The 25,227-nt window shown below is 47.6% G+C and overlaps 1 protein-coding gene across 2 annotated transcripts in view; it reads left to right on the forward strand.

Moving 5' to 3' along the window:
- The window catches only part of LOC138739013 (FERM, ARHGEF and pleckstrin domain-containing protein 1-like), a 302,053-nt gene that overhangs the window by 259,832 nt on the left and 16,994 nt on the right, over positions 1–25,227 (forward strand). The window contains exons 20-25 of one of the 2 annotated variants that reach the window (XM_069890341.1): positions 3,444–3,512; positions 5,002–5,091; positions 5,915–5,997; positions 9,120–9,238; positions 12,045–12,208; positions 17,590–18,008. In XM_069890341.1, the coding sequence (XP_069746442.1) occupies positions 3,444–3,512; positions 5,002–5,091; positions 5,915–5,997; positions 9,120–9,238; positions 12,045–12,208; positions 17,590–17,601 (537 nt within the window). In that variant the 3' untranslated portion in view covers positions 17,602–18,008. Of the gene's footprint in view, positions 1–3,443; positions 3,513–5,001; positions 5,092–5,914; positions 5,998–9,119; positions 9,239–12,044; positions 12,209–17,589; positions 18,009–25,227 lie in introns of those variants that run through there. The other variant, XM_069890340.1, reaches the window with a different exon arrangement.

Here is a 25,227-nt window from a genome sequence, read left to right on the forward strand (position 1 = left end):
CCTCATAATTTGGCATACCTCTTATCAAATCTCTCCTCATTCCCCAATGCTCCAGGGGATAAAATTTCCTTGTAATCTTCTCTGTGCTCTTTCAATCTTCTTGATAACTTTCCTGTAGTTAAGTGACCACAACTGCACACAATACTCCAAATTTGGCCTCACCAGTGTCTTCCACAACTACTTAATATCATCCCAACCTCAGTACTCAGTTCTTCCCAAGATAGTACCAGAAGTAGGCCCAGCACATCTGCTCCACCATCCATCCACCCACTCAGCCCCACTCCCCAGCCTTGATACCCCTAGTAATCAAATACCCATCAATCTCTGCCTTAAATACACCCAAGTTCCACAGACTTAAGATATTCTGGCTAAAAAAAAATTCCCCTCATCACTGTTTTAAATTGTTGTCCTTTTATTCTGAAGTTGTGCTGTCTTGTCCTAGTCTCCCTGACCATGGGAAACATCCTTGCCACATCTACTCTGTCTAAGCCTTTCAGCATTCTGAACAATTATTTTAACCTAGTCCCATTGAAATATCTCAATGAGACCACACCCCCCTCCCCTATCCTTCAGTACTCCAACGAGCTGACAAACATTCCTCTTATGCTATCATTCTAGAAAATGTCTGAACCCTCTCCAATACCAGCACATCCTTCCCCAAAACTCTACACGTCAGGTCTCACCAGTGCCCTATCGAGTCTCAACATCACAATCCTCCCTGCTGCTGTCTGCTATTCCTGCAGAAATGAATACCAACATTGCATTTGCCTTCTTCATCACCAACTCGGCCTGGAGGTCAACATTTAGGAAATCCTGCACAAGGACTCCCAAGTCCCTTTGCGCCTCCGAATTTTGAATTTTCTTCCCATCTAAATAATAGTCTGCCCATCTATTTCTTCTAGCAAAGTGTATGATGGTAGACTTTCCAATATGGTGAAATGTACCACATTCACCTGCAACCCCTTTGCCCATTCATTTATCCAAGTCTTTTTGCAGCCTTTCCATATCCTTGTCACCACCCACCCTACCACCTATTTTGGTATAAACTCCAAATTTAGTCACATAATCCAAAATCAACAGAAGAAGAAGCGGCCCTAACATCAACCCCTGTGGAACACCATGAGTAACCAGTCACAAACCAGAATAGGATCCCTTTATTTCCATTCTCTTTGACTTATACAAAGGCCAATGTGCCAGAACCTTTCCTTGTGACTCTATCTCCCTGTGATGTCAAGAAAATTGGCTGTATCTATGACCTCAACCCTACTGAGGAATCATTAACACTACTGGAGCAAGTTCTAACATGACATCAACATTCAGACCATCAGTAAATTTTCTGCTTCTAAACAGGATCTAGATGCAAACACAAACCATCACAAAGTGAAAGGACCTTTAATGTTAGCTCCATGTCCCCTGACAGAATGCTTGACCAGTGCAAACATCAACCACATTTACATGTACAGGAAGTAAAATTCTAAGTTCGAGAGAGAAATCGGTTGGTACAGAGCAAAGTTTTATTAGTGCCAAACAGGTAAATCTGCAGATGTTGGGGCTGAATTCAGAACACAAAAATATTGGAGAAACTCAGCCAGTCGCACATCGATGTGTCAGGCCTAATCCTTTCCTCAGGAATTCTAAAATCAGGCAGATGTCTAAATAAAAAAAGGTGAAGGGGTGGGGAAGAGAAGAGGAGGGAGGAAGGGAGAGAGGGAGGAGCATAGGCTAACAGGTAAGAGGACATAGGCGGGGTACAGGTGGGAGGATAGAAGAGGGAAAAAAACTGAGAAGTGATTGGGGAGAGGGCAAAGAGTTTATGGACAGCGGGAGAGAATCTGGTGAAGTGTGATCTCATTCTCATGAACCTTCTGTGGGGGGGGGAGGGATGAGTTTTTTAATATGTCGGCTGCTTTTCCAAGGCAGCAGCAGTTATAGATGGAGCCAATGGGGGGGGGGGGGGGGGGGGGGAATTATGTGATGATCTGAGCCTTGTTCACAACCCGCTGCAGTATCGAGCAGCCTTGAATCAGGGTGCTTTCAATGGTGCACCTGCACAAGTTGTTAAAGAATGCAGGTGGTGTGCTGAATTTCCTCAGGCTCCTGAAGAAGTAGAGGCACTGCATCCATGTGAATGGATCAGGGCAGGACAGTGGAGAAAGTTGCTGTATGTTGCTGTAATCACAGACTCATTAATCTGTTGGCGTACAAGATCTAGAAGGTGTTACCATTTGTGCTTCAACCAGACGCAGCTGCAGGTGTGAGGAGAGTTGTCAGCCTCCCATTCTCTCATAGCAGAGGGCGAGTCCCTTCAGCCCATCACAGAACCTTCTCGTCAGGTGCTATTCTCCCATTTACTTCCCTGTAACCATGTCTCTCCCATATCCCCATTAACTCTCCCCTGCCACCACCCACCCCCCCCCAGACTCTGCCATAGCCACACACCAAGGGAAATTAACAGTGGTCAATTAACACACTGACTTGCAGCATCTTTCAGGTGGCCAGAATACCCCAATATAAAACCTCATATTCTACCTGAAGGCAGCTGTCGGAGGCCACCTGAAAGAGCCTGATGCGGCTCGGAGGAGGACTCACCAACCCTCCTCCAGGAGGTAAAATCTCCGCATCTGAGCAGTCCTCCAAGGTACCTGAATGCAACCGCCTGAAAGCGGCAGCTAGGAACCAGGCTGATGACAATCAGGCGGCGACCCAAATCCTCGCATCTGACAGCCCCCATCCCCGCGCCTGACAACCCCCATCCCCGCGCCTGACAGCCCCCATCCCCGCACCTGACAGCCCCCCCCCCCACGCCTGACAGCCCCCCCCCCCCCCCTCCACGCCTGATAGCTCCCCTCCCTACCGCCCCTGCCCTGATGTCCTGTGCTGGCTGCCCTGATGTCCTGTGCCGGCTGCCCCTGCTCCAACATCCCATGCCGGCGGTCCCTGCCCTGATGTCCCGCGCCGACAGGAGCCGGAGTGCACTCCGAGGTGCCTCTCCTGCAGTTATCCCTTTCAGGTGGACAGCACAGCGCTTTCAGGGCTACCACCTGAATGACCATTCCACAGGGCCATATTCGCTTCTGCAGGCACATTCTTGGCGGAGAATGCACCTGAAAGCAGCTTTTGGGAGGTCGGGAGGAGTGTGGGGGGAGGGGGTGTGGTGGGTGGTGGAGGAAGCCAGCCACTCACACGGGAGAACATGCAAATTCAGGCAGGGAAGTGTCCAAGGTCGGGATCGAACCTGGGTCTCCTGAGCGATGAGGCAGAGGGATTATCTGCTGCGCTGCTGCGATGCATAATGGTTGCAGAAAATGTCACCACGGAGACAAATATGGATGCAAAACAGAGTGGGGCCCTGGATGAATGTACCACAATCTGGTGAAATGACATGAAGTACAACTAATGGCTGGTACTTTCTCTCTCTCTCTCTCTATTTCTATTGGTCGAAGGAGTTCATTCGGCAGGGCTGTCTCAGTAAGCTGTCTGCAAAGGGCTTGCAACAAAGGATGTTCTTCCTGGTAAGTGGCCAGCATGAATCAGCCCCCAAATTGCAGATTTTCCCCCACATTCTGCCACATCAGGGGGGGCCCAGTGGAACCCAGCAATAAAATGCTGGCATCCATTGGATGGGACGGTCAACTCAAGACTGTCTCAGGTGGTGGTCACGACCTCCTGGGGCTGTTCTGTAAAGAAAAATAATGTACCCTCACCCTTCAGTGAAAAGCAGGAAATCTGATCAGTACCACCCGCTGTTAGTGGGATGTGGAAGTTTATTGTCATGTACGCTAGTACAATGCAGACACATTGACATTCTTACTTGCAGCCACACAGGTATGTAAGACCCGACAACTGCAATCGTAGAAATTACATTTCCACAATGTGCCAAGTCAGAAAAAATCAGACAATAAATGTAAAAGGATCGATAACTAAATATTCACAGTTGCAGGTAGTTGTCACATTTGTGGCCCGAAATGTGAAGTTAATAAAACATTAAACACAAGTTTTATCAGGTAAACTTCTCAGTGTCTTTTTATTTTCCCATTTTCCTTTGTTCTCCTGCTTGTGTTCTTATCTCTCTCTCATACCACGTGACTTCCGGTACATCTCATACATATTCATTATCATGACAGTAGTGAAAGGAAAAAAGTGGTGTTTCATTGGTGATCCCGAAGTAGTTTACATTTGGTGTTAGTTTGAGGAGGTTCAAGAGCCTGATAACCCTTAGACTATACTGTTCTTGAACCTGGAACTACTGGTCTTCAGGCTTTTGTACCTTCTGCCGAAGGGAGCAGTGAGAAGAGGCTGTGACCAGGATGGTGGGGGTGCTTTATGATGTTGGCTGCCTTCTTGAGGCAGCTCCTCACGTCGACGTCTGCAATGGATGGGAGGTCGGACCCTTTGATGGGCATGACCAGCTTTGCCACTTCTTGCACCCTTCTGTGTTGATAATTAGAGTAGTGATAATGAGTTTATTGCACAACATACACATGCACCGAAATTCTTACTTGCGGCAGCCTACCAGGTACTTGTCAAAAACAACTTAAAACAAACTCCATTAGCACACTTCGCTGATTTAAAAAGAGACAATAAATATAAAGAAAAGACAGAGAAAGAATACTCACAGGGATCCAAGTGGGACATTACAACAGTGCAGACAGTCTTTGCAGTGTTGCAGCAGTCCCTGATTAGTGTAACAAGGGGAAGTTCAAAAAGCCTGATTCCTGTTGGAAAGGAACTGTTCTTGGTCTTCAAGCTTCTGGACTATCTGCCCAAAGGTAGCAGTGAGAAGAGGTTGTGATCAAGGTGATTGGGGTCCTTTGTGGTGCTGGCTGCCTTCTTGGGGCTATCTCTCACATGGAGTTGATAAGAGGTCAGAGCCTATGATGGACCGGGCTGTGTTTGCCACTTCCTGAAGCTGAGTGCATATAGACAACCGCCTGCAGTGAATTTTACCCTCCCTTCACCGGGAGTGATTGCCATTTAATTCAAATGTATTTATTGCCACAGTTCAATGATATCCTCCTGTACACGAGCAGAGGGCTTACGTCGTCCAATCAGTTCAAGATTCACGGCCAGGTCCCTCTCTACGGTATGATGGTGAGTCTCCACTTAGTGGGGTTGGGGTGGAACTTAGCTGGCCAGCCCTTCTCTTCCCCACCCCACCCCAACCCAGCTCCATCTGTTGCATCACTATCCACAGATGTGCCTTCAGCCCCAGCCCCCAAGCACTGGATCTCCTTCCCAAAACCACACCGTCTCCTTCCCCTGCTCTCTCTGCCCAAGACCTGCCCTTGTGCATGAAAACCTCAGTCTACGGTCAGTGTCTCCAGTGGATGCCCCCAATGAACGGCAGAGCCAAAAGCCTGGATCAAGGTGTTTGCCTTGGCTGCAGTTTCCATTCCTTCTTCACTCTCTACTTTCTTTCCCTCCATCTCTCCTGCCCTTCCCTCCCTCTCTCCCACACTCCTCCATCCCTCCTGCCTTGCCCTCCTTCTCTCATCCCTCTCCCTCCTTTGTAGATCCCTGCCCTTCCTCTCTCCTGCCTTCCCTCCCTCCTCTGTCTGCTGTTACTGGGACATGAGAGTTTATTGTCATACACTTGTACAATGCACACATGCACTGAAATTCCCACTTGCTGCAGCTGAAGAGGTATGTAAGGTCCACCTCTCCCCTTTCCCTCTGCCCTGGCATCCCTTCCTTTCCTCTCTCTCCACCCCCCCCCCCCCCACTCTCTTTCCCCTCCCACCCTGGTTTGTGAGTGAATGCTGCCTAATTGACTGCAGATTTCTGATGGAATGCTGCCTGATTGGCTGCTGGTTTCTGGCCCTTCCATTTTCCTTTCAGATTGGTGTTCTCGTTTTGAAGCTGATGTCTTCCAGGGTGGGAGGTGTACTTAGGCTTGTGTACCTTTCTGTTTCAGATCGAGGAGAGTGAGGCAGAGTGGTCCGTTCCTCACTGTTTCACTCTGAATGGACAACACCAGACCATTATCGTGGCAGCGAGGTATGGCCGCCTCCCCTGACTCAGTCCCCTGACGTGTCCAACCACATTTCATCCATCACCCCACCTGATGCTGGCTGAAATCACTCCACATCTACGCCTGCTCCCGATTCCCTTCCAGCTCCGAGCAGTCAAATCTCTGCCCTTCACCAACACATCACCTCCAGTTCTAATGGTTCCGCCATTGCCTACAGCTGCCTGGCCCTTCACCTCTGGAACTCAGTCCCTGAATCTTTCCACCTCCCTGTGGAATACCAAACTCAGAACATTACAGACACAGGCCCTTTGGCTCACCACGTTTGTGCTGACTGCAAAGCCAAGTATTTGGTCACCCGCACCTGTTAGGGCTCAGCTAGGTTCGACTGGTTCAGTTTCTCTTCTATACAAATGGGGGCAGGCCATTCAGCCCATCCAATCATGCTCCACTGCTATTGGTGACCTAACTCCCTTTTACCCTCACTCCCTTGTTACATTTTGCTGAAGGAGACATTGATTTCAGAGTTGAGGATAATGCATCACCTCAAAACCAAGAGGCATCCAAGTTTATCTCATACCCTGAAGGTGTCCTCACGTCACCACTGACACCCAGGCCCTCCCATCATCTATCTCCTGCTCACAAACTCCCCAGTGAGCTCTTCTCACCCTTCCATCTCCCAGAATCTTTGCCCATATCACTTCCTTGGCTTCCACATTCCCAGCAGCATCTCTCCAGATTGTGCAGGCTCTCCTTGTAACTTCACCCCTGGAACCTTGGTAAGGCAGTGTGTCAGTTTGCAAGGTAGATACAGAAGGTTTCTTAAATGATTACTTAGAATCGATGCTATCTAATTTAATTTCATTGCACTTTTTTGTTTATGTGGGTAAGAGTTCTTGAATGTTTTTTTATAAAGTAGCCAGCTAGCATGAGCATTGGCAGTCAATTTGTAAGGTGACTTTGCACTTTGTTTGTGAATGTTTAAAGGTAATAAGCAGCCTTAGCTTAAACTACAGTACAACTCGGATTATCCAAAATCGGATTTTCAAAAATCCTCATTTAAATGAAGATATCCGAAACTAATCAGAAATTCTCATTTATCTGAAAATTTTTTGGAGCTGTACTGACCTCACAGATTGAAAAAAATTCACCCGACATGAAATTTTTAGCTTCCCTTATTGACTTTTCTCTCCTGTGACAGATTATATCAAATTTTATATTGTATATAGATGTTTTTTTGAAGGAGATAGATTGTAGGGGTTTAGTGTAGGTCACAAACAAACACAAATGCTTCACAAAACAGATCTCATTTAAAATGCCAAAGCTTTGCTCAAACCAGACAGTCCAAGCTCCGAGTGCTTTTGCAAAAACTTTGAAGAATGCCTATAGAGACTTCACAAGTTGGTGTTAATTTGACCTGCTATGGAGTAATGGATGATTGTTTTGAAAGCAACAGATGAACGGACTCAGAAGTTTGGGTCCAATGTCACAATCTGTCTGGGTGCAGTTTGTTGTTCTAAGAAGGTCATGTGGTTTTGCAAGCAGAGAGAGAGAGGAGACCAGTCACGCTTTCTCTAAGAGAGAGAGAACTGGTTTCTGCAGTCATGGCAAGCTTTCAGCTTGTTGAAACCCCATTTTGAAGATAGGTTGTGAGTTCAGAGTTCAGCCTGTTGAAAACCGTTGTGGTCCATACAAGAGGAAATGCCTAGCTAGAGTGTTTCACCTGGAATAAGGGAAACAAAAGGAACTCTGAGGTGACCTGCAGAAGAAGAGGTTATCATTTGGAAAACCCTGATGGGGCAAGTTTCTTCGGCAAGACGCTATAGTGGCTGATCGGAGGGAATCAGTTTGTGTGTGTCCAACAAGCAACAAATCTCTATCTGAAACCAACAAGAACCTTCATGAGCAGTAACCACTTACGCTCCAGAGCTCAGTGAAAATTTATAAATGTTAAATTCTGTCCAATGAGAAGTGACATTGGACTGTGAATTAAAGAACTTTTCTGAACTTATACACACATTGCGTGCGCTTAGAATTAGAAGGGGGTTAAGTTAAGTTAATAGTAATAAGTTATAGTTTGATCCTGTTTTTATGTTTAAAGAAAATTAAAAGTTCAAGTAACCATTTGTCTTGGTGAATTTCTATTGCTGCTGGGTTTTGGGGTCCTCTGGGCCTGTAACATTCCAACTCTCTCTCTCAAACTGCAGGCCTCTCTTCCAGCTGCAAGAGGTCAGAAAAATCACTTGTCCCTGAGTCATCAAGGAGAGCAGCTTTCCTGCAGCAGTGGTGACCTCGGGCTCCTGGACAGGAGCGGGACCTCAGTCTCAATGGGGTTCCCTCCCCTTCCTCAACCCTTCCCTCCCTCCTCTCCACTTCCTTCCTTCTCTCCCCTTCCCTCCCTCTCTCCTTGGCACATTGGAGCTCCCGATCCTGACTCCGAACCGTCCCCTCGTCCTACCACATACACACACACACACACACACACACACACGTAGGGGAGGATTCGGAGTCAGGACTGGGGAGTTGAGGTCAGAAGCTCTGGTGACTGGGGATACTGCTGAAAACACCAATTTTCATGACTTGTTTTATAATAATAAATCCTGATACTGATTCTGATTTTGATATCTGTCTATTTCTTTTCTTAAGCAATGCAATGGTACCTGCCTCAACCACCTCCACCAGCCGCTCATTCCATACCCCTACCACCCTCTGTGTAAAAAAAAAAGTTATCCTTCAAGTTCCTATTAAATTACTTCCCCCACCAAGTGACATTAAATCCATCTCTGCTTACTGATTCCTCCACCCTGGGCAAAATGCTCTTTGTGTTCACCCAATCTATTCCACTCATGATTTTGTCCACATCAATGAGATCGCCCCTCATCCTCCTGCGCTCTAAGGTATAAACCCTATAGCTCAGGCCCCCCCCCCACCCCGAGACCTGGCAACATCCTCGTAAATCTCCTCTGCACCCTCTCCCGCTCAACGACATCCTTCCCACAGCAATGGTGACCGAAATTGAAGCTTTTCAGTTAGATGCTGACACAGCGAGTGAAGTCACGCAACTTTGGGAAAGGGAATGGATCACTTTATCTTAAACCAGAACATGCCAATTGAATAACTTTGCATGTGCGAACATTTTTGTGTTCAACAGTGCACAAGTGGAGATGGATAAGTGGATCGAGGATTTGCAGATGGCCATAGACCTAGCTCAGCAGTGCAATGGATTAAAAAGTGAAATACTAAGCCCCAGTCCTGGTGAAGGATCCAATAGTAAGTGAACTCTGCACCAATCCAATTCCATGTCGTTTATATGTTTTTATTTTTGGAATCTATTCAGAAGCATGCAGTAAATTAATACCCCTGGTTGGTTAGTTCAAATCCCAAGCATCGGCTTCTCTTAAAGCCAGAAGGACATGGGATCTCAATGTACAAATGAATGATCATCGACTGACCTGGAATTGTGGAATATGGGATTATTGTGTGTAAGACGTCAACAGCTTTTTAAGAGGCCTTTCAAAAAATAACATTTGATATATATATATGGACTTTCAGTCCTTCTGATTTGCATTGTAATGAGTTTTGAGTCCAAGGAAAACAATTATTGAATGGCTTCATGATCGGGGAATAACGGTTTTGCTTCCAAAACACTTCAATGGCTGTGAAGTTCTCTGGGATGTCCTTAAAAGAGTGTGATAGATGCTATAGAAATGCAAGTCTCTTCAGCTCTCTCTCAGTGCTGCAAAGGATCATGTGGTTGATTGGGGAAGGGAGTTTCCTTCACTGGAGTTTCCTTCACTGGACAGTCCTGGAGAAAGGAGCATTAGCCTTTCTGCCACTCATTTAAATCGTGATTGACATTAAGGACTTTGCTGTAGAGTCACAGAGTCATGCAGCATGGAAAATATCCCTTTGGCTCAACTTGCTCATGCTAACTATAATGTCCCACCCACACTAGTCCCTCACCATCCATGGTAAGTCAAAGGTAACCATCATTTGAGGCCTGGTCCCTTCACCAAAAACATTGGTTACCCATGACTTCCCATGGAAGCTACTTGCCTTGCTGAATTTCTCCAGTACAGTTGTGTCTTGCCCTGAACTCCAGATTTTCTTGTTTAACTCCACAAATGTCCCATCTGCCCATGTCCCTCTAAACCCATCCTATCCATTAACTGAATAGTGTTTCTGAAACATTGCAACAGTACCTGTCTCAGCCACTTCCTCCGGCAGCCTGTCACATACATTCACCACTTCATACCTAATGGAAGTCTATCACAAGGGATTAGAAAACAGAAGGAGGCCACTTGGCACCACCATTCGATACCATCGTGGTCAATCTGTGCAAGCCTCACTTGTTCCTCAGATCCCTCTCTTCCTCCACTTGCCAACATTTATCCAGCCCCAATTTATGTGCCCACAATGATCCAGTTTCCAGCAGTCAATGGGATTAAGAATTCCAGGAATTCAGCACCATCTGGGAAGGAATTGTGACTGCTTCCACCTTTCAATTACCAGCCCCTTGTCTTTCATCCAATAGCATACGTCTCAGCTTTGATCGACTAGTCATTCACATCAGCTGGCTTTCGAGGTGGGAGCAGAGGACGGCATCAGTTCAAAGCCTAGCACACCACCCACTTCCTCATTGGTCCCTGAGAGAGGCCCAGGAGGATCCCAACAAGTGGCTGAGGTGTGGAACCTGAGGGATAATGTTTTTGCAGAGTGGGGTGGGTGTATGGAATGGGATGCCGGAGGAGGAGGTTGGATGGATTAATGGGTAGGATCGGTGTTGAGGGATGTGGGCCAAATGCAGGCAGATGGGACTAGTGTGGGTGGGACAGTTTGGTCATTGGGGGCAAGTTCGGCTGAACAGCCTCTTTGCACGGTGTATGACTTTTCCTCAGGAACTATTCCTTTGACACCTCCCACTCCGTGCATGCTTGAGCTTTGTCCTCCCTCCTCCCCCACCGAGTTTGAGGGTTGAGCTCCACTACACTCCACAATGCGGTAAAGAGGGGGCAATCAGCTTGGTTCACATCCACCCCACACCCCACTCCCCACCTGCCACAGAAGGCATCAATAATCTACAAATTGCACAAAACACTTGAAAAGTCTTCTCCAATGCTAGTCCATTAAGAGAATGAGGGACCTTATTTTTGAAGGCACGTGGTTTGAACGAGTTTATCTCTGGCACTCAGGAAGTGCTGTGTTTTCTTACTGAATCCATGCAGTCTTCACTAATCCATCCGTAATCCCTTATTATTAATTTCTTCCCAGAAGCTGGCATTTATTGCTCATCCCCAATTAACCCTGCGCGCTGCCCCTGGCAATGGGCTGTATGGAGTAGAAGCACATTGTTCTGAGTCTAAACTCTCATACAACAGACCAAGAAAGAGATTTCCTACCTTGGACTGCAGTAGTAAACCAGATGGTTTCTTGCTGTGACAGTCATGTTTTTTGTCCCAGATTTATTGAATTGGCTGAACTGAAATTCCATGATGGGATCTGAACTGTTATCCCATGGATAACTAACAGAGGTGTTATTTCCAATAAAATCCATGCCTGACGCTGGCTGTGTGATCACCATCCAATTTTTATTGTTCAACCCCACCTTTCTGCAACAGTTAAATAAGAAACTCTACAACTGCTGGGTTTGAGTGCAATTGTCCTGGAGAAACTCAGCAGGCCACGCAGAATCCATTGGGAGTTAGGAGTGAGCAATGTTTTAGTTCTGGCCCCTTCATCAGGCATAAGCGAAAACAGGCAGGCACCTGCCTTTGGCACTCACAGAGAATTTTTACAGGTCACGTAGAGAAGTTACAAAATACTAATGATTTGGATTTTATTTTTATGTTAATGAGGAATTGTTCACTCACTTCAAACCCATTCAATAATTGTTCCAAGATTCAACCCCCCCAGAGATTGCTCAAATCATCCCCGGAAAAAAATGTGTGCCTGTGAATTTTTATTCCTGATGTTAACCTCACTTGATAATGGCTCAGATGGGAGTTTTCCGCAAATTGACAATTGCCGTTGGATTTGTTGTAAGTTTTTAAAGGACTTTTCTCAATCAATTCTGTAGAATCAACTGATGAGACATCTGTAGAGCAGGAATCCGAAGATGATTTAAGTGCCTCAAGGACCTCTCTTGAGAAACAATCACCTCATCGTGGCAATACCACCATGCACGTTTGTTGGCACAGGAGTACCAGTGTTTCAATGGTGGATTATAGTATTGCTGTGGAGGTACAAGCCATATTGAGATAAAAGTCTACATCGAGATCTCTTGGCAATGCGACACCTACAGAGGTTTTAAAAAGTCAAGGAATTCCACAAATGTGGAAATGATATTTGCATCTAAGGCTACACTTCCAAAGTTCTGACAAAATGATTTCTGGGCATAAAACTCTGGGCATCAAATTCAACTGAACAGAGCGATGAAAAAAGTTTTAGAATTTCTTCAGCCGAAATATTCAGAAACCAGGGAGGACAGGGAGCGTAAGGTAGGAGCAACTAAAACCCAGAGCAAAGAGGGGAAGGAGGCTTTTCTGTTGCGAGTTGCTGCTCTCCGAAACACGCTGTCCATTAGGTGCGATAGGCAGGGCAAATTGAACTGTCAAAATCCAGTGGATAGAACATCAGGGGCCAGGATTAATTGGGAAAATTCTTTTCAAGATTAGACAAACGTACAAAAGAGTATTCTTTGCTGAACCATGCTACTAAATGCCCTCAAGCTCTTGAGTTCCTTGCCTATATGACAAAGTTACATAAGTGGACTGGGAACAGTCCCAGAAGTAATTCCTGTCTCCGCAAAGTGCTGCACATAGTAATCTCCTTTAGGCTTTACGATAACTACCATGAATTGAGCAGACAACCCAAGATCAATTTATCTTATAGAAAGAGGCAGCACGGTTGGTGTAGTGGTCAGCGCAACACCTTTACAGCATCAGTGATTGGGACTGGGGTTCGAATCCCATACTGTCTGTAAGGAGTTTGTACGCTCTCCCTGTGTCTGCGTGGGTTTTCCCCGGGCCTCCAATTTCCTCCCACTGTTCGAAAAAATGTACCAGGAGTTGTAGGTCAATTGGGTGTAACTGGGCAGCACAGACTTGTAAGCCAAAAGGGCCTGTTACTGGGCTGTATGTCTAAATTTAAATACTAAAACAATATAAAGCACAATGACAGCTGGTATTAATAGAATTCATCTTCAAGAAATCAGATGCATGTGCTTAACATCAGAGAGGGTGTTTAAAGGAGATGTAGGGGAAAATCTTTTACACAGAGGGTGGTGTGAGAATGGTTTTTACACAGAGAAAGACCCTGGAGTAGTAGTAGAAGAAGATACAATGGAGGTGTTCAACAGGCTTCCACAGAGGTACATTTATTTCATTTTTAGAGATACTACACAGTAACAGGCTCTTCTGGCCCATGAGTACATGTCGCTCAAATACACCAATTAACCTTCAAATCCTGACGTTTCTGGAAGGTGGGAGGGAACCGGAGCACCCGGTGGAAACAAACGCAAACGTTCAGAGTCAGAATTTACTGTCATGAAATTCGGTGTTTGGCGTCAGCATCACAGTGCAAACATTCATGTTGTAACCATCTTACAACAATAAATAAAAATAGTTGTGCATGAAAAGCAAGGTAGTGTCTTGGTTCACTGATCATTCAGGAATCTGATGGCCGTTAAGGAAGAAGCTGAGTGCTCGTCTTTCCCCGATGGTAGCAGAGTGAAAATGGCATGACCTGGGCGGTGGGGGTTTTTAAGGATAGAGGCTGCTTTTCTAAGACACCACCTCTTGGAGATGTCCTCTATGGAGTGAAGTCTGGTGCCTGTGATGTCGCAGGCCGAGTTAACAACCCTCTGGAATTTATTTTTGTCCTGAGAGTTAGTGCCTCCACTTACCTGAATGTTCTGTACGGTACACCTGTAGAAGTTTTCGAGAGTCTTTGGTGACGTACCGTATCTCCTCAAACACCTCACAGAGTATAGCTGCCGGTGAGCCTTCTTTGTGATTGCATCAATGTGGAGGCTCCAGGACAGATACCCAGAGATATTGACACCCAGGTATTTGAAGTTCTTGACCCTCTCCACTACTGAGTCCTCAATGAGGACTGGGTCGTGCTTCCCTGACTTCCTCCTGAAGTGCACAATCATCTCCTTGGTTTTGCAAACATTGAGTACAAAGTTGTTGGCGTGACACCACTCAACGAGCTGATCTATCTCCCTCCTGTACATTTCCTCATTGCCATTTGTGATTCTGCCATCGTCAGACTTGTAGATTGCATTGGAATTGTGCCTGCCCAAAGAGTCATAGGTGTATAGCAAGTAAAGCAGTGGGCTAAGTATAGTTGGGGTGCGTCTGTGTTGATGATCAGTGAGGAGGAGACGTTGCTTCCAATTCATTCTGACTGTGGTCTTCCAATGAGGAAGTTAAGGATCCAATGGCAGCTGGGGGTGTAGAGGCCCAGAGTTTGTAGCTTGAGGTGTTGAAGTCTGAGCTCTAGCCTATGAAGAGCAGCCATTTGTATGAGTTTTAGATTGATTTGAACATCATGTGTGGTGTTGACACATGTAGGTCTATTCCTTGTTTGATGTTCAATCTTAATTGACCTTTGAAAACATGAATGCAATTTTGTCAGAATTTTGAAAGTTTGCAGTATTCCACTTAATGATGTTTTATTGGAAAACTCAGTTTGACACATTTTAGGGAGTTTTGCATTGATCAAGAGAGATTTGGGGGAATAGGATCCATGGCCTAATTAAATGGGATCATATCGTAACATGTGTAATGTAGTTTCAGCTTGCTAAATCGTAATCATTTCAGTGGGGCTTGATTTGAATATGTTTAAGAAATAAAAGCTAAATCTATGGGAACTGATTTGGTAAAAGCTCCAAAATTCAGAAGATGCGGTAAAGATCCAATCAGTGTGATCGAGCTGTTTAACCGGAACAGAGGTATTGTACAATGCTAGCGTGATGTCTGTGGGCTGTTCCAGTCACCAGGACCAGGAAAACAGATGTAAAACCATCGGAATTCCCTTGCTTTCTCTGCCTTTCTGAAGAATTTTTGTTGCATTCAAGTCACCAACTAATAATTGTTTTCCTTTCTTTGGGGGAAAGTTCTACTTTTTAGAAAGACTCCAGGTATATGTCTTCTATGTCACATTCTATTTTCTTTCCACATATTGACGAAGTAATTTTCTCTCATTGCCAAATGTCCGCAAATACCACACTCGCTAACACCATATTTATGGAATGTCCTTCACAGAATTTCACATCTGTCACCTCTTCTTTAAGCTGAATCAATGTTATTTTAAGAAATAATGTGACCCATTCTATAAAGTGGGAATGTGTCATTTTACCTTGGTTTTATTCTGAAGGTCAAGTGATGCATAGGTATGCTTTGAAATAGCAAATTTTCCACTTAATTAACCTATTTCTCAATTCAGCTGACCAGAATATTTTCATTAAAGCTCAAAAATTAGGGAGAAGGAATGTGAAATAAAATAGAAAAAATTGAGTGGGTCAGGTAGCATGAAGGAGGGGGGGGGATGGTGGGGAGAGATAGAGAGAGACAGAAAGAGAGAGAGGTAGAGACAGAGAGAGAGTGAGAAAGAGAGAGGGAGACAGACAGAGAAAATGAGAGAGACAGAGAAAATGAGAGAGACAGAGAAAATGAGACAGAAAGAGAGAGTGAGAGAGAGAGAGTGAGAGAAAAAATGAATTGTTAAGTGAACTTCCATTTTCAATTCTTCTGTTACAGGTTATAAGGAGAGACTGGGTGGGGGACGCGGGGGCTTTTTTCCCTGCTCTGGAGGAGGCATCTGATCAAATTGTAAAATTGTATCCCCATGTAGGTCTTGCCAAAGACAAGAAGATTGGGTTGAAGGGGAGAGGTAGGAGGCTTGGAGGATAAAAAATAAATAAAGAGATCTGAGGGGAATTTTTCACACAGTTATTGGAAAGTGGAATACAATGCTGGTGGAGGTGCTGAAGAACATTTGAGAAACATCTAGACAGGATTTGAACCACCAAAGCACAGAAGGGGATGAACCTGATGTGTGCAAATTGGTGTACAGCCGGCCACCTGACACAGGTCTGCAGAACTGCTGCAGGACTGATCATTGTCCCAGCTCAATTTTCACACATGTTGCTGTTGTATAGGACATTGGTGAGGCCCTATTTGGAAGATTGTGTTCAGCTTTGGTCACTGTGCTATGGGAAAGATGCTGTCAAACTGGAGAGGGTGCAGAGAAGATTTACGAGGGATGTGGCCAGGACTCGGGGGGGCTTGAGCTGTAGGGAGAGGTTGAGCAGGCTGGGGATTTATTCCTTGGAGGCTGAGGGTGATCTCATAGAGATGTTTTAAATCATGAGAGGAAAAGATGAGGTGAATGCACAGTCTTTTGCCCTGAGTATGGGAATCAGTAACCGAGGGCATAGGTGAGGGGGAAATTTTTTTAAAGAATAGGTGGTAGGTGTATAGAAAGGGCTGGTGGAGGCAGGCACTATTGCAATGGACCATAGGATACAAGAGCATAAGTCAGCCATTTGGCCCATTGAGTCTGCTCATGAGATGATCCATTCTCCCACTCTCCCTCACTCCCCTGCCTTCTCCCTATAATGTTTTATGCCCTGATGATTCAGATAAATATCAACCCCTACCGTAAATACAGCCAAAGACCTGGCCTCTGCAGCAACCTGTGGCAGCAAACTCCAGAGGTTCACCCCTCTCTGGCTCAAAAAATGGGCCCCCTGCAGTCCTGAAGTTGTGTCCTCTTGTCCCATACTCCTCTACCATGGGAAACAACTTTGCCACCTCCCCTCTGAGCAGGCCTTTTCAACATTCAAAGAACTCCTGTAAGGTATCCCCCAGCCCCCACATTCTTCTGAACTCCAAGGAGCATAGTTCAAGAGCTGTCAAATGTTCCTCCTATTCTTCATTCCAGGAATCATTCTTGGGAATCTTGTGTGAACCCTCTCCAATGCCAGCAATAAGGAGCCCAAAAATGTATCTCGTCCTCCAAGTGAGGTATCACCAGAGCCCTATAAACTTGATAAAGCCTCAACATCACATCCCTGCTCTTGTATCCTATTCTCTAGCTATAAATGCCAACATTGCATTCATCTTCTCTACCACCACCTCAACCAGGTGGTTAACCTTTAGGGTATCCAGCACGAGACTCCCAAGTCCCTTTATACCTCCAAATTATGAATTTAACTCCCATCCAAATTGTAGCCTGCCCGTCTATTCCTTTGTCCACACTTTGCAACTTTGTATTTAATTTGTTACTACTTTGCTCATTCACCTAATAGGCCCCTTTGACACATTGCACCTTGCGGGAACATTGCACCTTTAAATATGTCTTCTGTGTAAAAAATACGAACAAGGAACTAGGGGGTGGGGGGGGGGGGGTGGGAGTCATTGCAGTCCCGCCTTTAAGCAGGCAGCAGAGGTAGTCACTGCACCAAAATGAAGTTTGTGTAAAAAGGACGATTCAGCAGCCCAGGACCAGGGTGGGAAAGGATGTGTATGTGTACAGTATTTGATGACATATAAGACCCCCTCCCTCATCATTTCAGTGGGGAATATTAAAAATCTTTTTTAATGTATTTACAGATAAACATTTAAAACATGGATAAAACAAGCAACTAGGACAACATGAAAAATCTTTTTAGTAACAATATCGCTACAGCGTCTGCTAACGGCAGCGCTACCGAAATGAGAGACGTCCACGCAGCATGAGGGTGAACCAGTAACTGAACTTTATTTTGAATTTCTCGCACTGCTCGAGGATACTGCTCACTTCCGGTGAGGTGGCGCGCTGGCCTAGGGAGTGACGTCAGCACGACGCTGCGTCACTCCCCACGCCATTAGGAAGCAGCGCTGCCCCCCCAGGCAGCGAGTCTCCAACTGCAAGCTCCTCCTTGGAAGGGAAGGGGGAGCCCCGCGCCATCTTGTGTCAGATGACTGGGGTGGCAATTCGACCCATCTAACAGCGCGGTCACTCAATCACACCCCCCCCCCCCCCCAGAATCACTGCCACCCTTTAAGCAAGTTACCATACTATCTTTGGGCAGGCGTCCTCAATCTCTGACCTGGGGATCCAGGGCAGGCTGGTCTGAGTCCAGGTGCACTGCCTTGAGATGTTCAATGGTAAACCTATCCTGCTGCCCAAGGTGAAAATGACACCATTGCACTGCAACACCTTGAATGGGCCTTTGGAGGGGTGTCCTTTGCTGTCCTCTCCGAACTAAAATGAATTCGATGGATTGCAGGTTGGCTGGGATATGGCAGAGTGGAGAGCTGTGTCACGAAGGTGACGGAGGTTTCTGTCTACCTGTTTGTTCCCTCAATCCCTGGAGGATGTCTAGAGGACAAGGTTATGGGCCGGGAGGGTTGAAGTGAATGACTTCTGGGATGGTAAGCAGGGAGGTGTACATCATCTCAGCTGATGATGCTGGTAGGTCTTCTTTTGGTGCTGTGAAAATTCCTAACAGCACCCAAGGGAGATCATCCATCTATTTAGGGCCTTGTAGTTGAGCTTTCAGATGGTGGTGAAAATGTTCGACAAGTCCATTTTCCTGATGTTGGTAGGCCGTGGTGTGGTGTAACTGGCTGCCGCAGAACTTGGCTAGGTTAGTCCAGCGCAAAGATGTGAACTTGGCCCCTCGATCCAAGGTGATGTGGGTTGGGAGGCCAAAGCCTACCACACGAACTTGTCAGACAGTAGGTGGACCATGGACCTTATGGAAGGATGTGTCAGACCGCGTATTTGACCAACCGCCCTCCCTTTACCAGGTTGCGGGTAGGATGGGTCTGGGGAAACCTGTGGACATGTCGCACAGTGAAGTCAGGTTCCCCAGTGAAGGACAGAAATCACTAACCTTCAGGCTGGTGATGGTGATCCGGTAGGCCTGGACATCCGCTTCCTCTGCTTGGTCTTTGGCTAGCTGAGCAACATCAAGCCCTCCTGAGGTAGCGTTGATGGCCAGCCTGGACAGCACGTTGGCCACCTCGTTGGATTTGCCTGCGGCTTGGCAAATGTCCATTGTATATTCGGAAATGTAGGAGAGATGCCGTTGTTGCCTCACCAACCATGGGTCCAAAACTTTGCTAAGTGCTTGGGTGAGTGGTTTGTGGTCTGTATAGGTGACGAAGACCCTTCCTTCCAACATGTACTGGAAATGTCGTAATGCCAGGTATAGGGCCAACAGCTCACAGTCGAACCTGCTGCATTTGAATTCTGGTGTCTAAAGATGTTTGCTGAAGAAAGCCAGGGGGCGCCACTGTTCATCGACCCACTGCTCCAACACCACGCCGACTGCTCTGTCCAATGCATCTGTTGTAAGGGCCGGGGAGGAAGAGTCTGGATGGGCCAAAGATATGGCCTCCACCAGTACCGCTTTGGTTTCCTGGAATGCTTCAATGGTTTTGCGTGTCCACTGGATCGCCCTGTCACTGAGTTTGTTAAGGTCGAATAGGGGTTGCATGAGGGTAGTCACTCCAGGGAGGAAACGATGATACAAGTTCACCATCCCTAGGAATTTTTGTAAGCCTTTGATTGTGTTTGGCCTGGGAAAATGCTGGATGGCTTCCACCTTATTGGCAGCAGTGTGGCCTCCTCTTGGGTGATACGGTGTCCCAGGAAATTGATAGTTTCCAATCCGAAATGGCACTTAGCCGGGTTCACCGTGAGTCTGAACTCCTGCAACCTGTTTAAAAGGTGAGTGTGAGACAGGTGCGTCCTCTACGTGCTGGCGTCAGGGCTGGTGTTTAGAAGGTCATTCGGGTAGATGAAGATGAAATCGAGGTCCCTCCCAACCATGTCCACAAGGCTCTGAAATGTCTAGGCTGCATTCTTTAGACTGAAAGGCATTTGAAGAAACTCAAAAAATCTTTTTGGGACATTGTTAGAATGCACCGGAATCTGATGGTACCCTTTGACGAGGTCCACCTTGGAAAAGATCCGGTAGCCCTGGAGCCTCCTGGTGAAATCCTGGGCATGTGGGTTGAGGTATCTATGAGGGATGGTGACATCGTTGAATCCTCTATAGTCGCCACATGGTGCCAGCCACCAGAGTTCTTATGGACCATGTACAGCAGTGATGCCTTGGGGCTGTTTGAATGGCGGATGATACCCAGCTCCTCCATGGCAGCAAACTCAGTCTTGGCTTGAAGGAGTTTGTCCCGCAGGAGGTGCCGTGGCTGTGCGTACCCTGTGGGCCTGGTGGTCTCGATGTGGTGCTCCACGCCATGAGCTGGTTTAGAGTCATGGAAGTTGGACGCCAAAAGTGATGGGTACTTCCAGTAGGTGGGCATATTCATTACGGACCAGAGCATAGAGTCCTAATGGCAGAAAGGAACGATGCCGTAGAGTAAGGGGTATGTCTGGAATATGGTAGCATTGACCAAATCGTATCTGTTCATGTCCACCAGGACCTCGTGTGCCCTGAAGAAATCTTCTCAAAATAGGTCTTGTCTCATGGATGCAATCATACACTTCTAGTGGAAAACTGTGTCCATAGGTGGATTGTGACCAGGCAGGTGCCAAAACTCAGCCAAAACTTGGCTGCTTGTAGGCGAAGGCCCTTGGGGTTGTGTTTAAGTTCAAAATACGTTGGCAGAATGAGGCTTATCTCTGTGCCTGTGTCGACTAGGAAATCCCTCTTTGTTCGCTGGTCCCTGAAGTAGAGTGGGCCTTTATGTGCGCCAACCGCTGAGGCCACCATCGGTGGCTGGCCTGTCCGTTTTCCACCATCGTGCTTGACTTGGCACTGGGGTACGAACATGGAGGGATGCACCGCTGGGTGTTACGGTCCCATCTGTGGTGGTAGAAACAGTAATCACTCTGTTTGTTTGAGCACTCATTACATTGCAGCTTGCCCATGGCCACTGCTGGGAGGCCCAGTGGTGGGGTGGTGGGGGGGGGGGGGGGGGGGGTGCTGAACTGATGGCATAGATCAGTTGCACATGTATGGAGTTCTGTTGCATGGTGCGGAAAAGTCTGTCTGTTTCTTTGGCTAACAGGTGTGGGGCATTGAAATCCATGTTGGATATTGCCAAGGAAACATCCACCAGTTGATTGGAGAGGAAAAGGGCTTCGAACAAGAAACTGTTTGTCCATCCGCTAAAGCCACCATTTCGTGCATGAGCTCAGATGGGTTCCTATCGCCAAGGCCTTGCATATTCAGGATGCGGAAAGCGGGCTCATATCAGCTGAGTTCCAGGGCATCAAGGAGGAAATGCTGGAATTGTTCGTACTTATGCTCCATAGGAGGATTTACCATGAAGGAGTGTACTTTTGCTGTGGTAGTGATGTCTAGGGCACTGACAACGTGCCAGAAATTGGTGTCTTCCAAGACAATGCCTCTGCTCTGGAACTGTGACTTGGCCAGTTGTAACCAATTCCTGGGCTGATTTGCCCAGAAGGGCGGCAAATATACGCCCACAGTGTTGGTCGCAGCCGTTGCGACTGTAAAAGTAGTAGCATCCTGCATTTTGTCACGTTCAATATATTGGAACAGTTGGGGTCACCACTGTAGTATTTGTTAACGATAGCGCTACCGAAATGAGAGACGTCCACACAGCAGGAGGTGAACCAGTAACTGAACTTTATTTTGAATTACTTGTACTACTCAAGGAGACTACCCACTTCCAGTGAGAGATGCTCTGGCCTTGGAAAGTGATGACTGTGTATCGCGGCGTCACTCCCCGTCCAGCAGCACACAATATGGAAGAGGCACTGTCCCTTGGGCAATGTGTGTCACCAACCATGGGCTTCTTGGAAGGGAAGGGGACCTGCACCATCTTGTGTCATACGACTGGGGCAGCGATTTGGCCTGTCTAACCGCACGGTTAGTATAGCCTGCTATACTGCTGTAATTTACAAGAGAAAACATAAGCAGCTTAGCTAAACCAGAAAACATTTAAATAAAATAAACTGCCCCTGTCAGTCCCTGTGCTGGTCCTGCTGTCCCTCTCTCTCCCAGTGACCCGCTGTCCCTCTCTCTCCCAGTGACCCGCTGTCCCTCTCTCTCCCAGTGACCCGCTGCCCCTCTTTCTCCCAGTGGCCCGCTGCCCCTCTCTTTCCCAGTGGCCCGCTGTCCCTCTCTTTCCCAGTAGCCTGCTACCCCTCTCCCAGTGGCCCAATGCCCCTTTCTTTCCCAGTGGCCCGCTGCCTCTCTCTTTACCAGTGGCCGGCTGCCCCCCTCTTTACCAGTGGCCCGCTGTCCCTCTCTTTCCCAACAGCCCTCTGTCCCTCTCTCTCCTGGTGGCCCTCTGACCCTCTCTCTCCTGGTGGCCCGCCGTCCCTCTCTCTCCTGGTGGCCCGCCGTCCCGCTCTCTCTCCCGGTGGCCCGCCGTCCCACTCTCTCCCGGCGGCCCGCTGTCCCACTCTCTCCCGGCGGCCCGCTGTCCCACTCTCTCCCGGCGGCCCGCTGTCCCACTCTCTCCCGGCGGCCCGCTGTCCCACTCTCTCCCGGCGGCCCGCTGTCCCACTCTGTCCCGGCGGCCTGCTGTCCTTCTTTCTCCCGGCGGCCTGCTGTCCTTCTTTCTCCCGGCAGCCTGCTGTCCTTCTTTCTCCCGGCGGCCCGCTGTCCTTCTTTCTCCCGGCGGCCCGCTGTCCTTCTTTCTCCCGGTGGCCCGCTGTCCTTTCTCCTGGCAGTCCGCTGTCCTTCTTTCTCCCAGTGGCCCACTGCCCGTCTCTCTCTCAATGGCCCACTGTCCTTCTCTCTCCCAGCAGCCCGCTGCTCCTCTCTCTCCCAGTGGCCCGCTGTCCCTCTCCCAGCAGCCCTCTGCCCCTCTCTCTCCCAGCGGCCCATTATCTCTTCTCTCCCAAAGGCCCGCTGTCCCTCTCCCAGTGGCCCGCTGCCCCTCTCTCTCCCAGTGGCCCATTTTCTCTCTCTCCCAATGGCCTGCCGTCCCTCTCTCCCAGCAGTCCGCCATCCATCTCTCTCCCAGCAGTCTGCCATCCATCTCTTTCCCAGCGGCCCACTATCCCTCTCTCTTCCAGCAGCCCACTGTCCTATTCTCTCCCAGATGCCCACTGTCCCTCTCTCTCTCAGAGGCCCACTATCCTGCTCTGTCCCAGCATTCTGCTGTCTCTCTCTCTCTCTCTCTCCCAGCAGTCCACTGCCTGCTCTCTACTGGTGGCCTCCTGTTGGTCCCCGCGCTGGTCCCACATCCTTTCTCTCTGCTGGGGGGGACGGGACGGTGGAGGTGCGGGGCGGTGGGACCAGTGCCGGGACTGACAGCAGGCTGCCGGGAGAGTCTCCTGACTGCTTGCCACCAGACCCCACAATTATGATAAAGCCCCGCTCTCCCCAACAGCCCAACACCAGTCCCCAGCGATAGTTAGCGGTGATGTTAGTGAGCCAGGCAACAATGATGGTCACTGTAGGCGTCACTCACCATTATCACCCTAATTTCAACTTCACATACAAGACCCAGAGGATAATTTGGAGCCATTTGTTTTGGGGGGGGGGAAGAAAGTGAGTCTTATATGCCATCAAATGCAGAATGTTGTACATCACATTAGACACTGATGCTGTTGTGTTACACGCCCCATCACTTTTGCTCCCAGAATGCCAGCTTGTTGTGAATAATGATACTCTGGCCCACCATTATGCCGGCGTTGTTTGGTTCAGAGTAAACTAGCAAAGTTTAATGATGCGTCTCCTTTACGGCAGTATTGTGGGATCTCTGTGTAAAAAGCCCTCCCTAAGTTTCTCTGCAGCCTCTCCGTTTCCTCATCTCTACCTGCCCTTCTGCCTGTCTTTGTATCATCTGCACCCTTAGCCACAAAGCCATTTATTCCGCAATTCAAATGATCAGCATACAAGTAGCCACCACACCAAGCCCTGCGGTACACCACCAGTACCCGGAACGCCGCTGGTAACTTGTAGCCAACCAGATTAGGATCCCCTTATCCCTCTGTTTCCTGCCGACCAGCCAATGTTCTCGCCATTCTAGTATTCTAGTATTTCATTTTTAACCACACCACCATCTCTGCCATATTCCTGTCCTTCCAATACATTACGTGTCCATGGATATTTAGATTCCAGCTGTGCTCTTCTTTCAGTCACACCTGCCAACTTCCAACAGTGCTACTGGATCATCAACCTTATTTCTTACACTATGGGCATTTAAATACAGGACCTCAGTGCTGTGTTCATTACCCTTTTCAATTTTGTTTCCAAAGTACCTCAAATTAAATTCTTAATCATATGTTTGCAATTTTTCCCTGCCTCGCCTACCTCACAATCTTGTTACACAGTGCATCTACTTGTGTACCTTCTGCCCTTTTCGCTGCCTTCTCATTCTGGTTCGCATCCCCCTGCCCAACCAATTTGAACACTCCCCAACAGTTCTAGCAAACTGTCCCATCAGAATATTAGTTCCTCTCTTGTTCAGCTGCAATTGGTCCTTTTTGTACAGGCCATACCTTCCCCAGAAGAGATCCCTTCCACCATGCATTCATCTGCCTTAACTTCTTATTCCTGCCCTCACTGGCGTTTGGCACAGGTACCAATCCCGAGATTTCCATCCTTGAGGTCCTGCTTTTTAGCTTCCTTCCAAACTCCCTATAGTCCTTCTTCAGGACTTCATCCCTTTTCTACGTCATTGGTACCAATGTGGAGCACGACATCTGGCTGCTCATTCTCCCATTTGAGAATGCTGTGGACTTGTTGTTAGACGTCTTTGACCCTGGCACCTGGGAGACAACACACCATCCTGGATTCTCGAACTTGTTCATAGAACCTCCTATCCCCCTAACTAACGAATCTTCTCTCCCCTTCCCTTCTGAGCCTTAAGAGCCAGACTCTGTGCCAAGACCTGAACACTACAACTTGTCCACTCCCAACAGTATTCCAAATAGTATACTTATTATTGAAGGGAATAGGGGTGCTCTGCACTGACTGCCTCTCCCCTTCCCTCTCTTACCTAGTTACTTTTGCTTCTTGGGTGTAACTGTTTCCTTACAGCTTATGCCCATTGTCCTCTTCTTCCCAAATGATCCAGAGTTCATCCATCTCCTGCTCAAGTTTGCTAACAGAGTCTGTATGAGCTGCATCTGGATGCACTTCTTGTAGGTTTAGTCATCAGACTTGTGCTGTCCCAGATTTCCTAAATGCTGCAACTTGGACATACCACTGTCCTACCAACCATCTCCACTACCTACTCTGGGTAATTATGAGGAGATCTTACCTGACCCTACTTATAACAGGTCCTCAGCCTCAGTCTCGAGCCAAATCC

Source organism: Narcine bancroftii, chromosome 7, assembly GCF_036971445.1.
Source record: "Narcine bancroftii isolate sNarBan1 chromosome 7, sNarBan1.hap1, whole genome shotgun sequence".
NCBI classification, from domain to species: Eukaryota; Metazoa; Chordata; class Chondrichthyes; order Torpediniformes; family Narcinidae; genus Narcine; species Narcine bancroftii.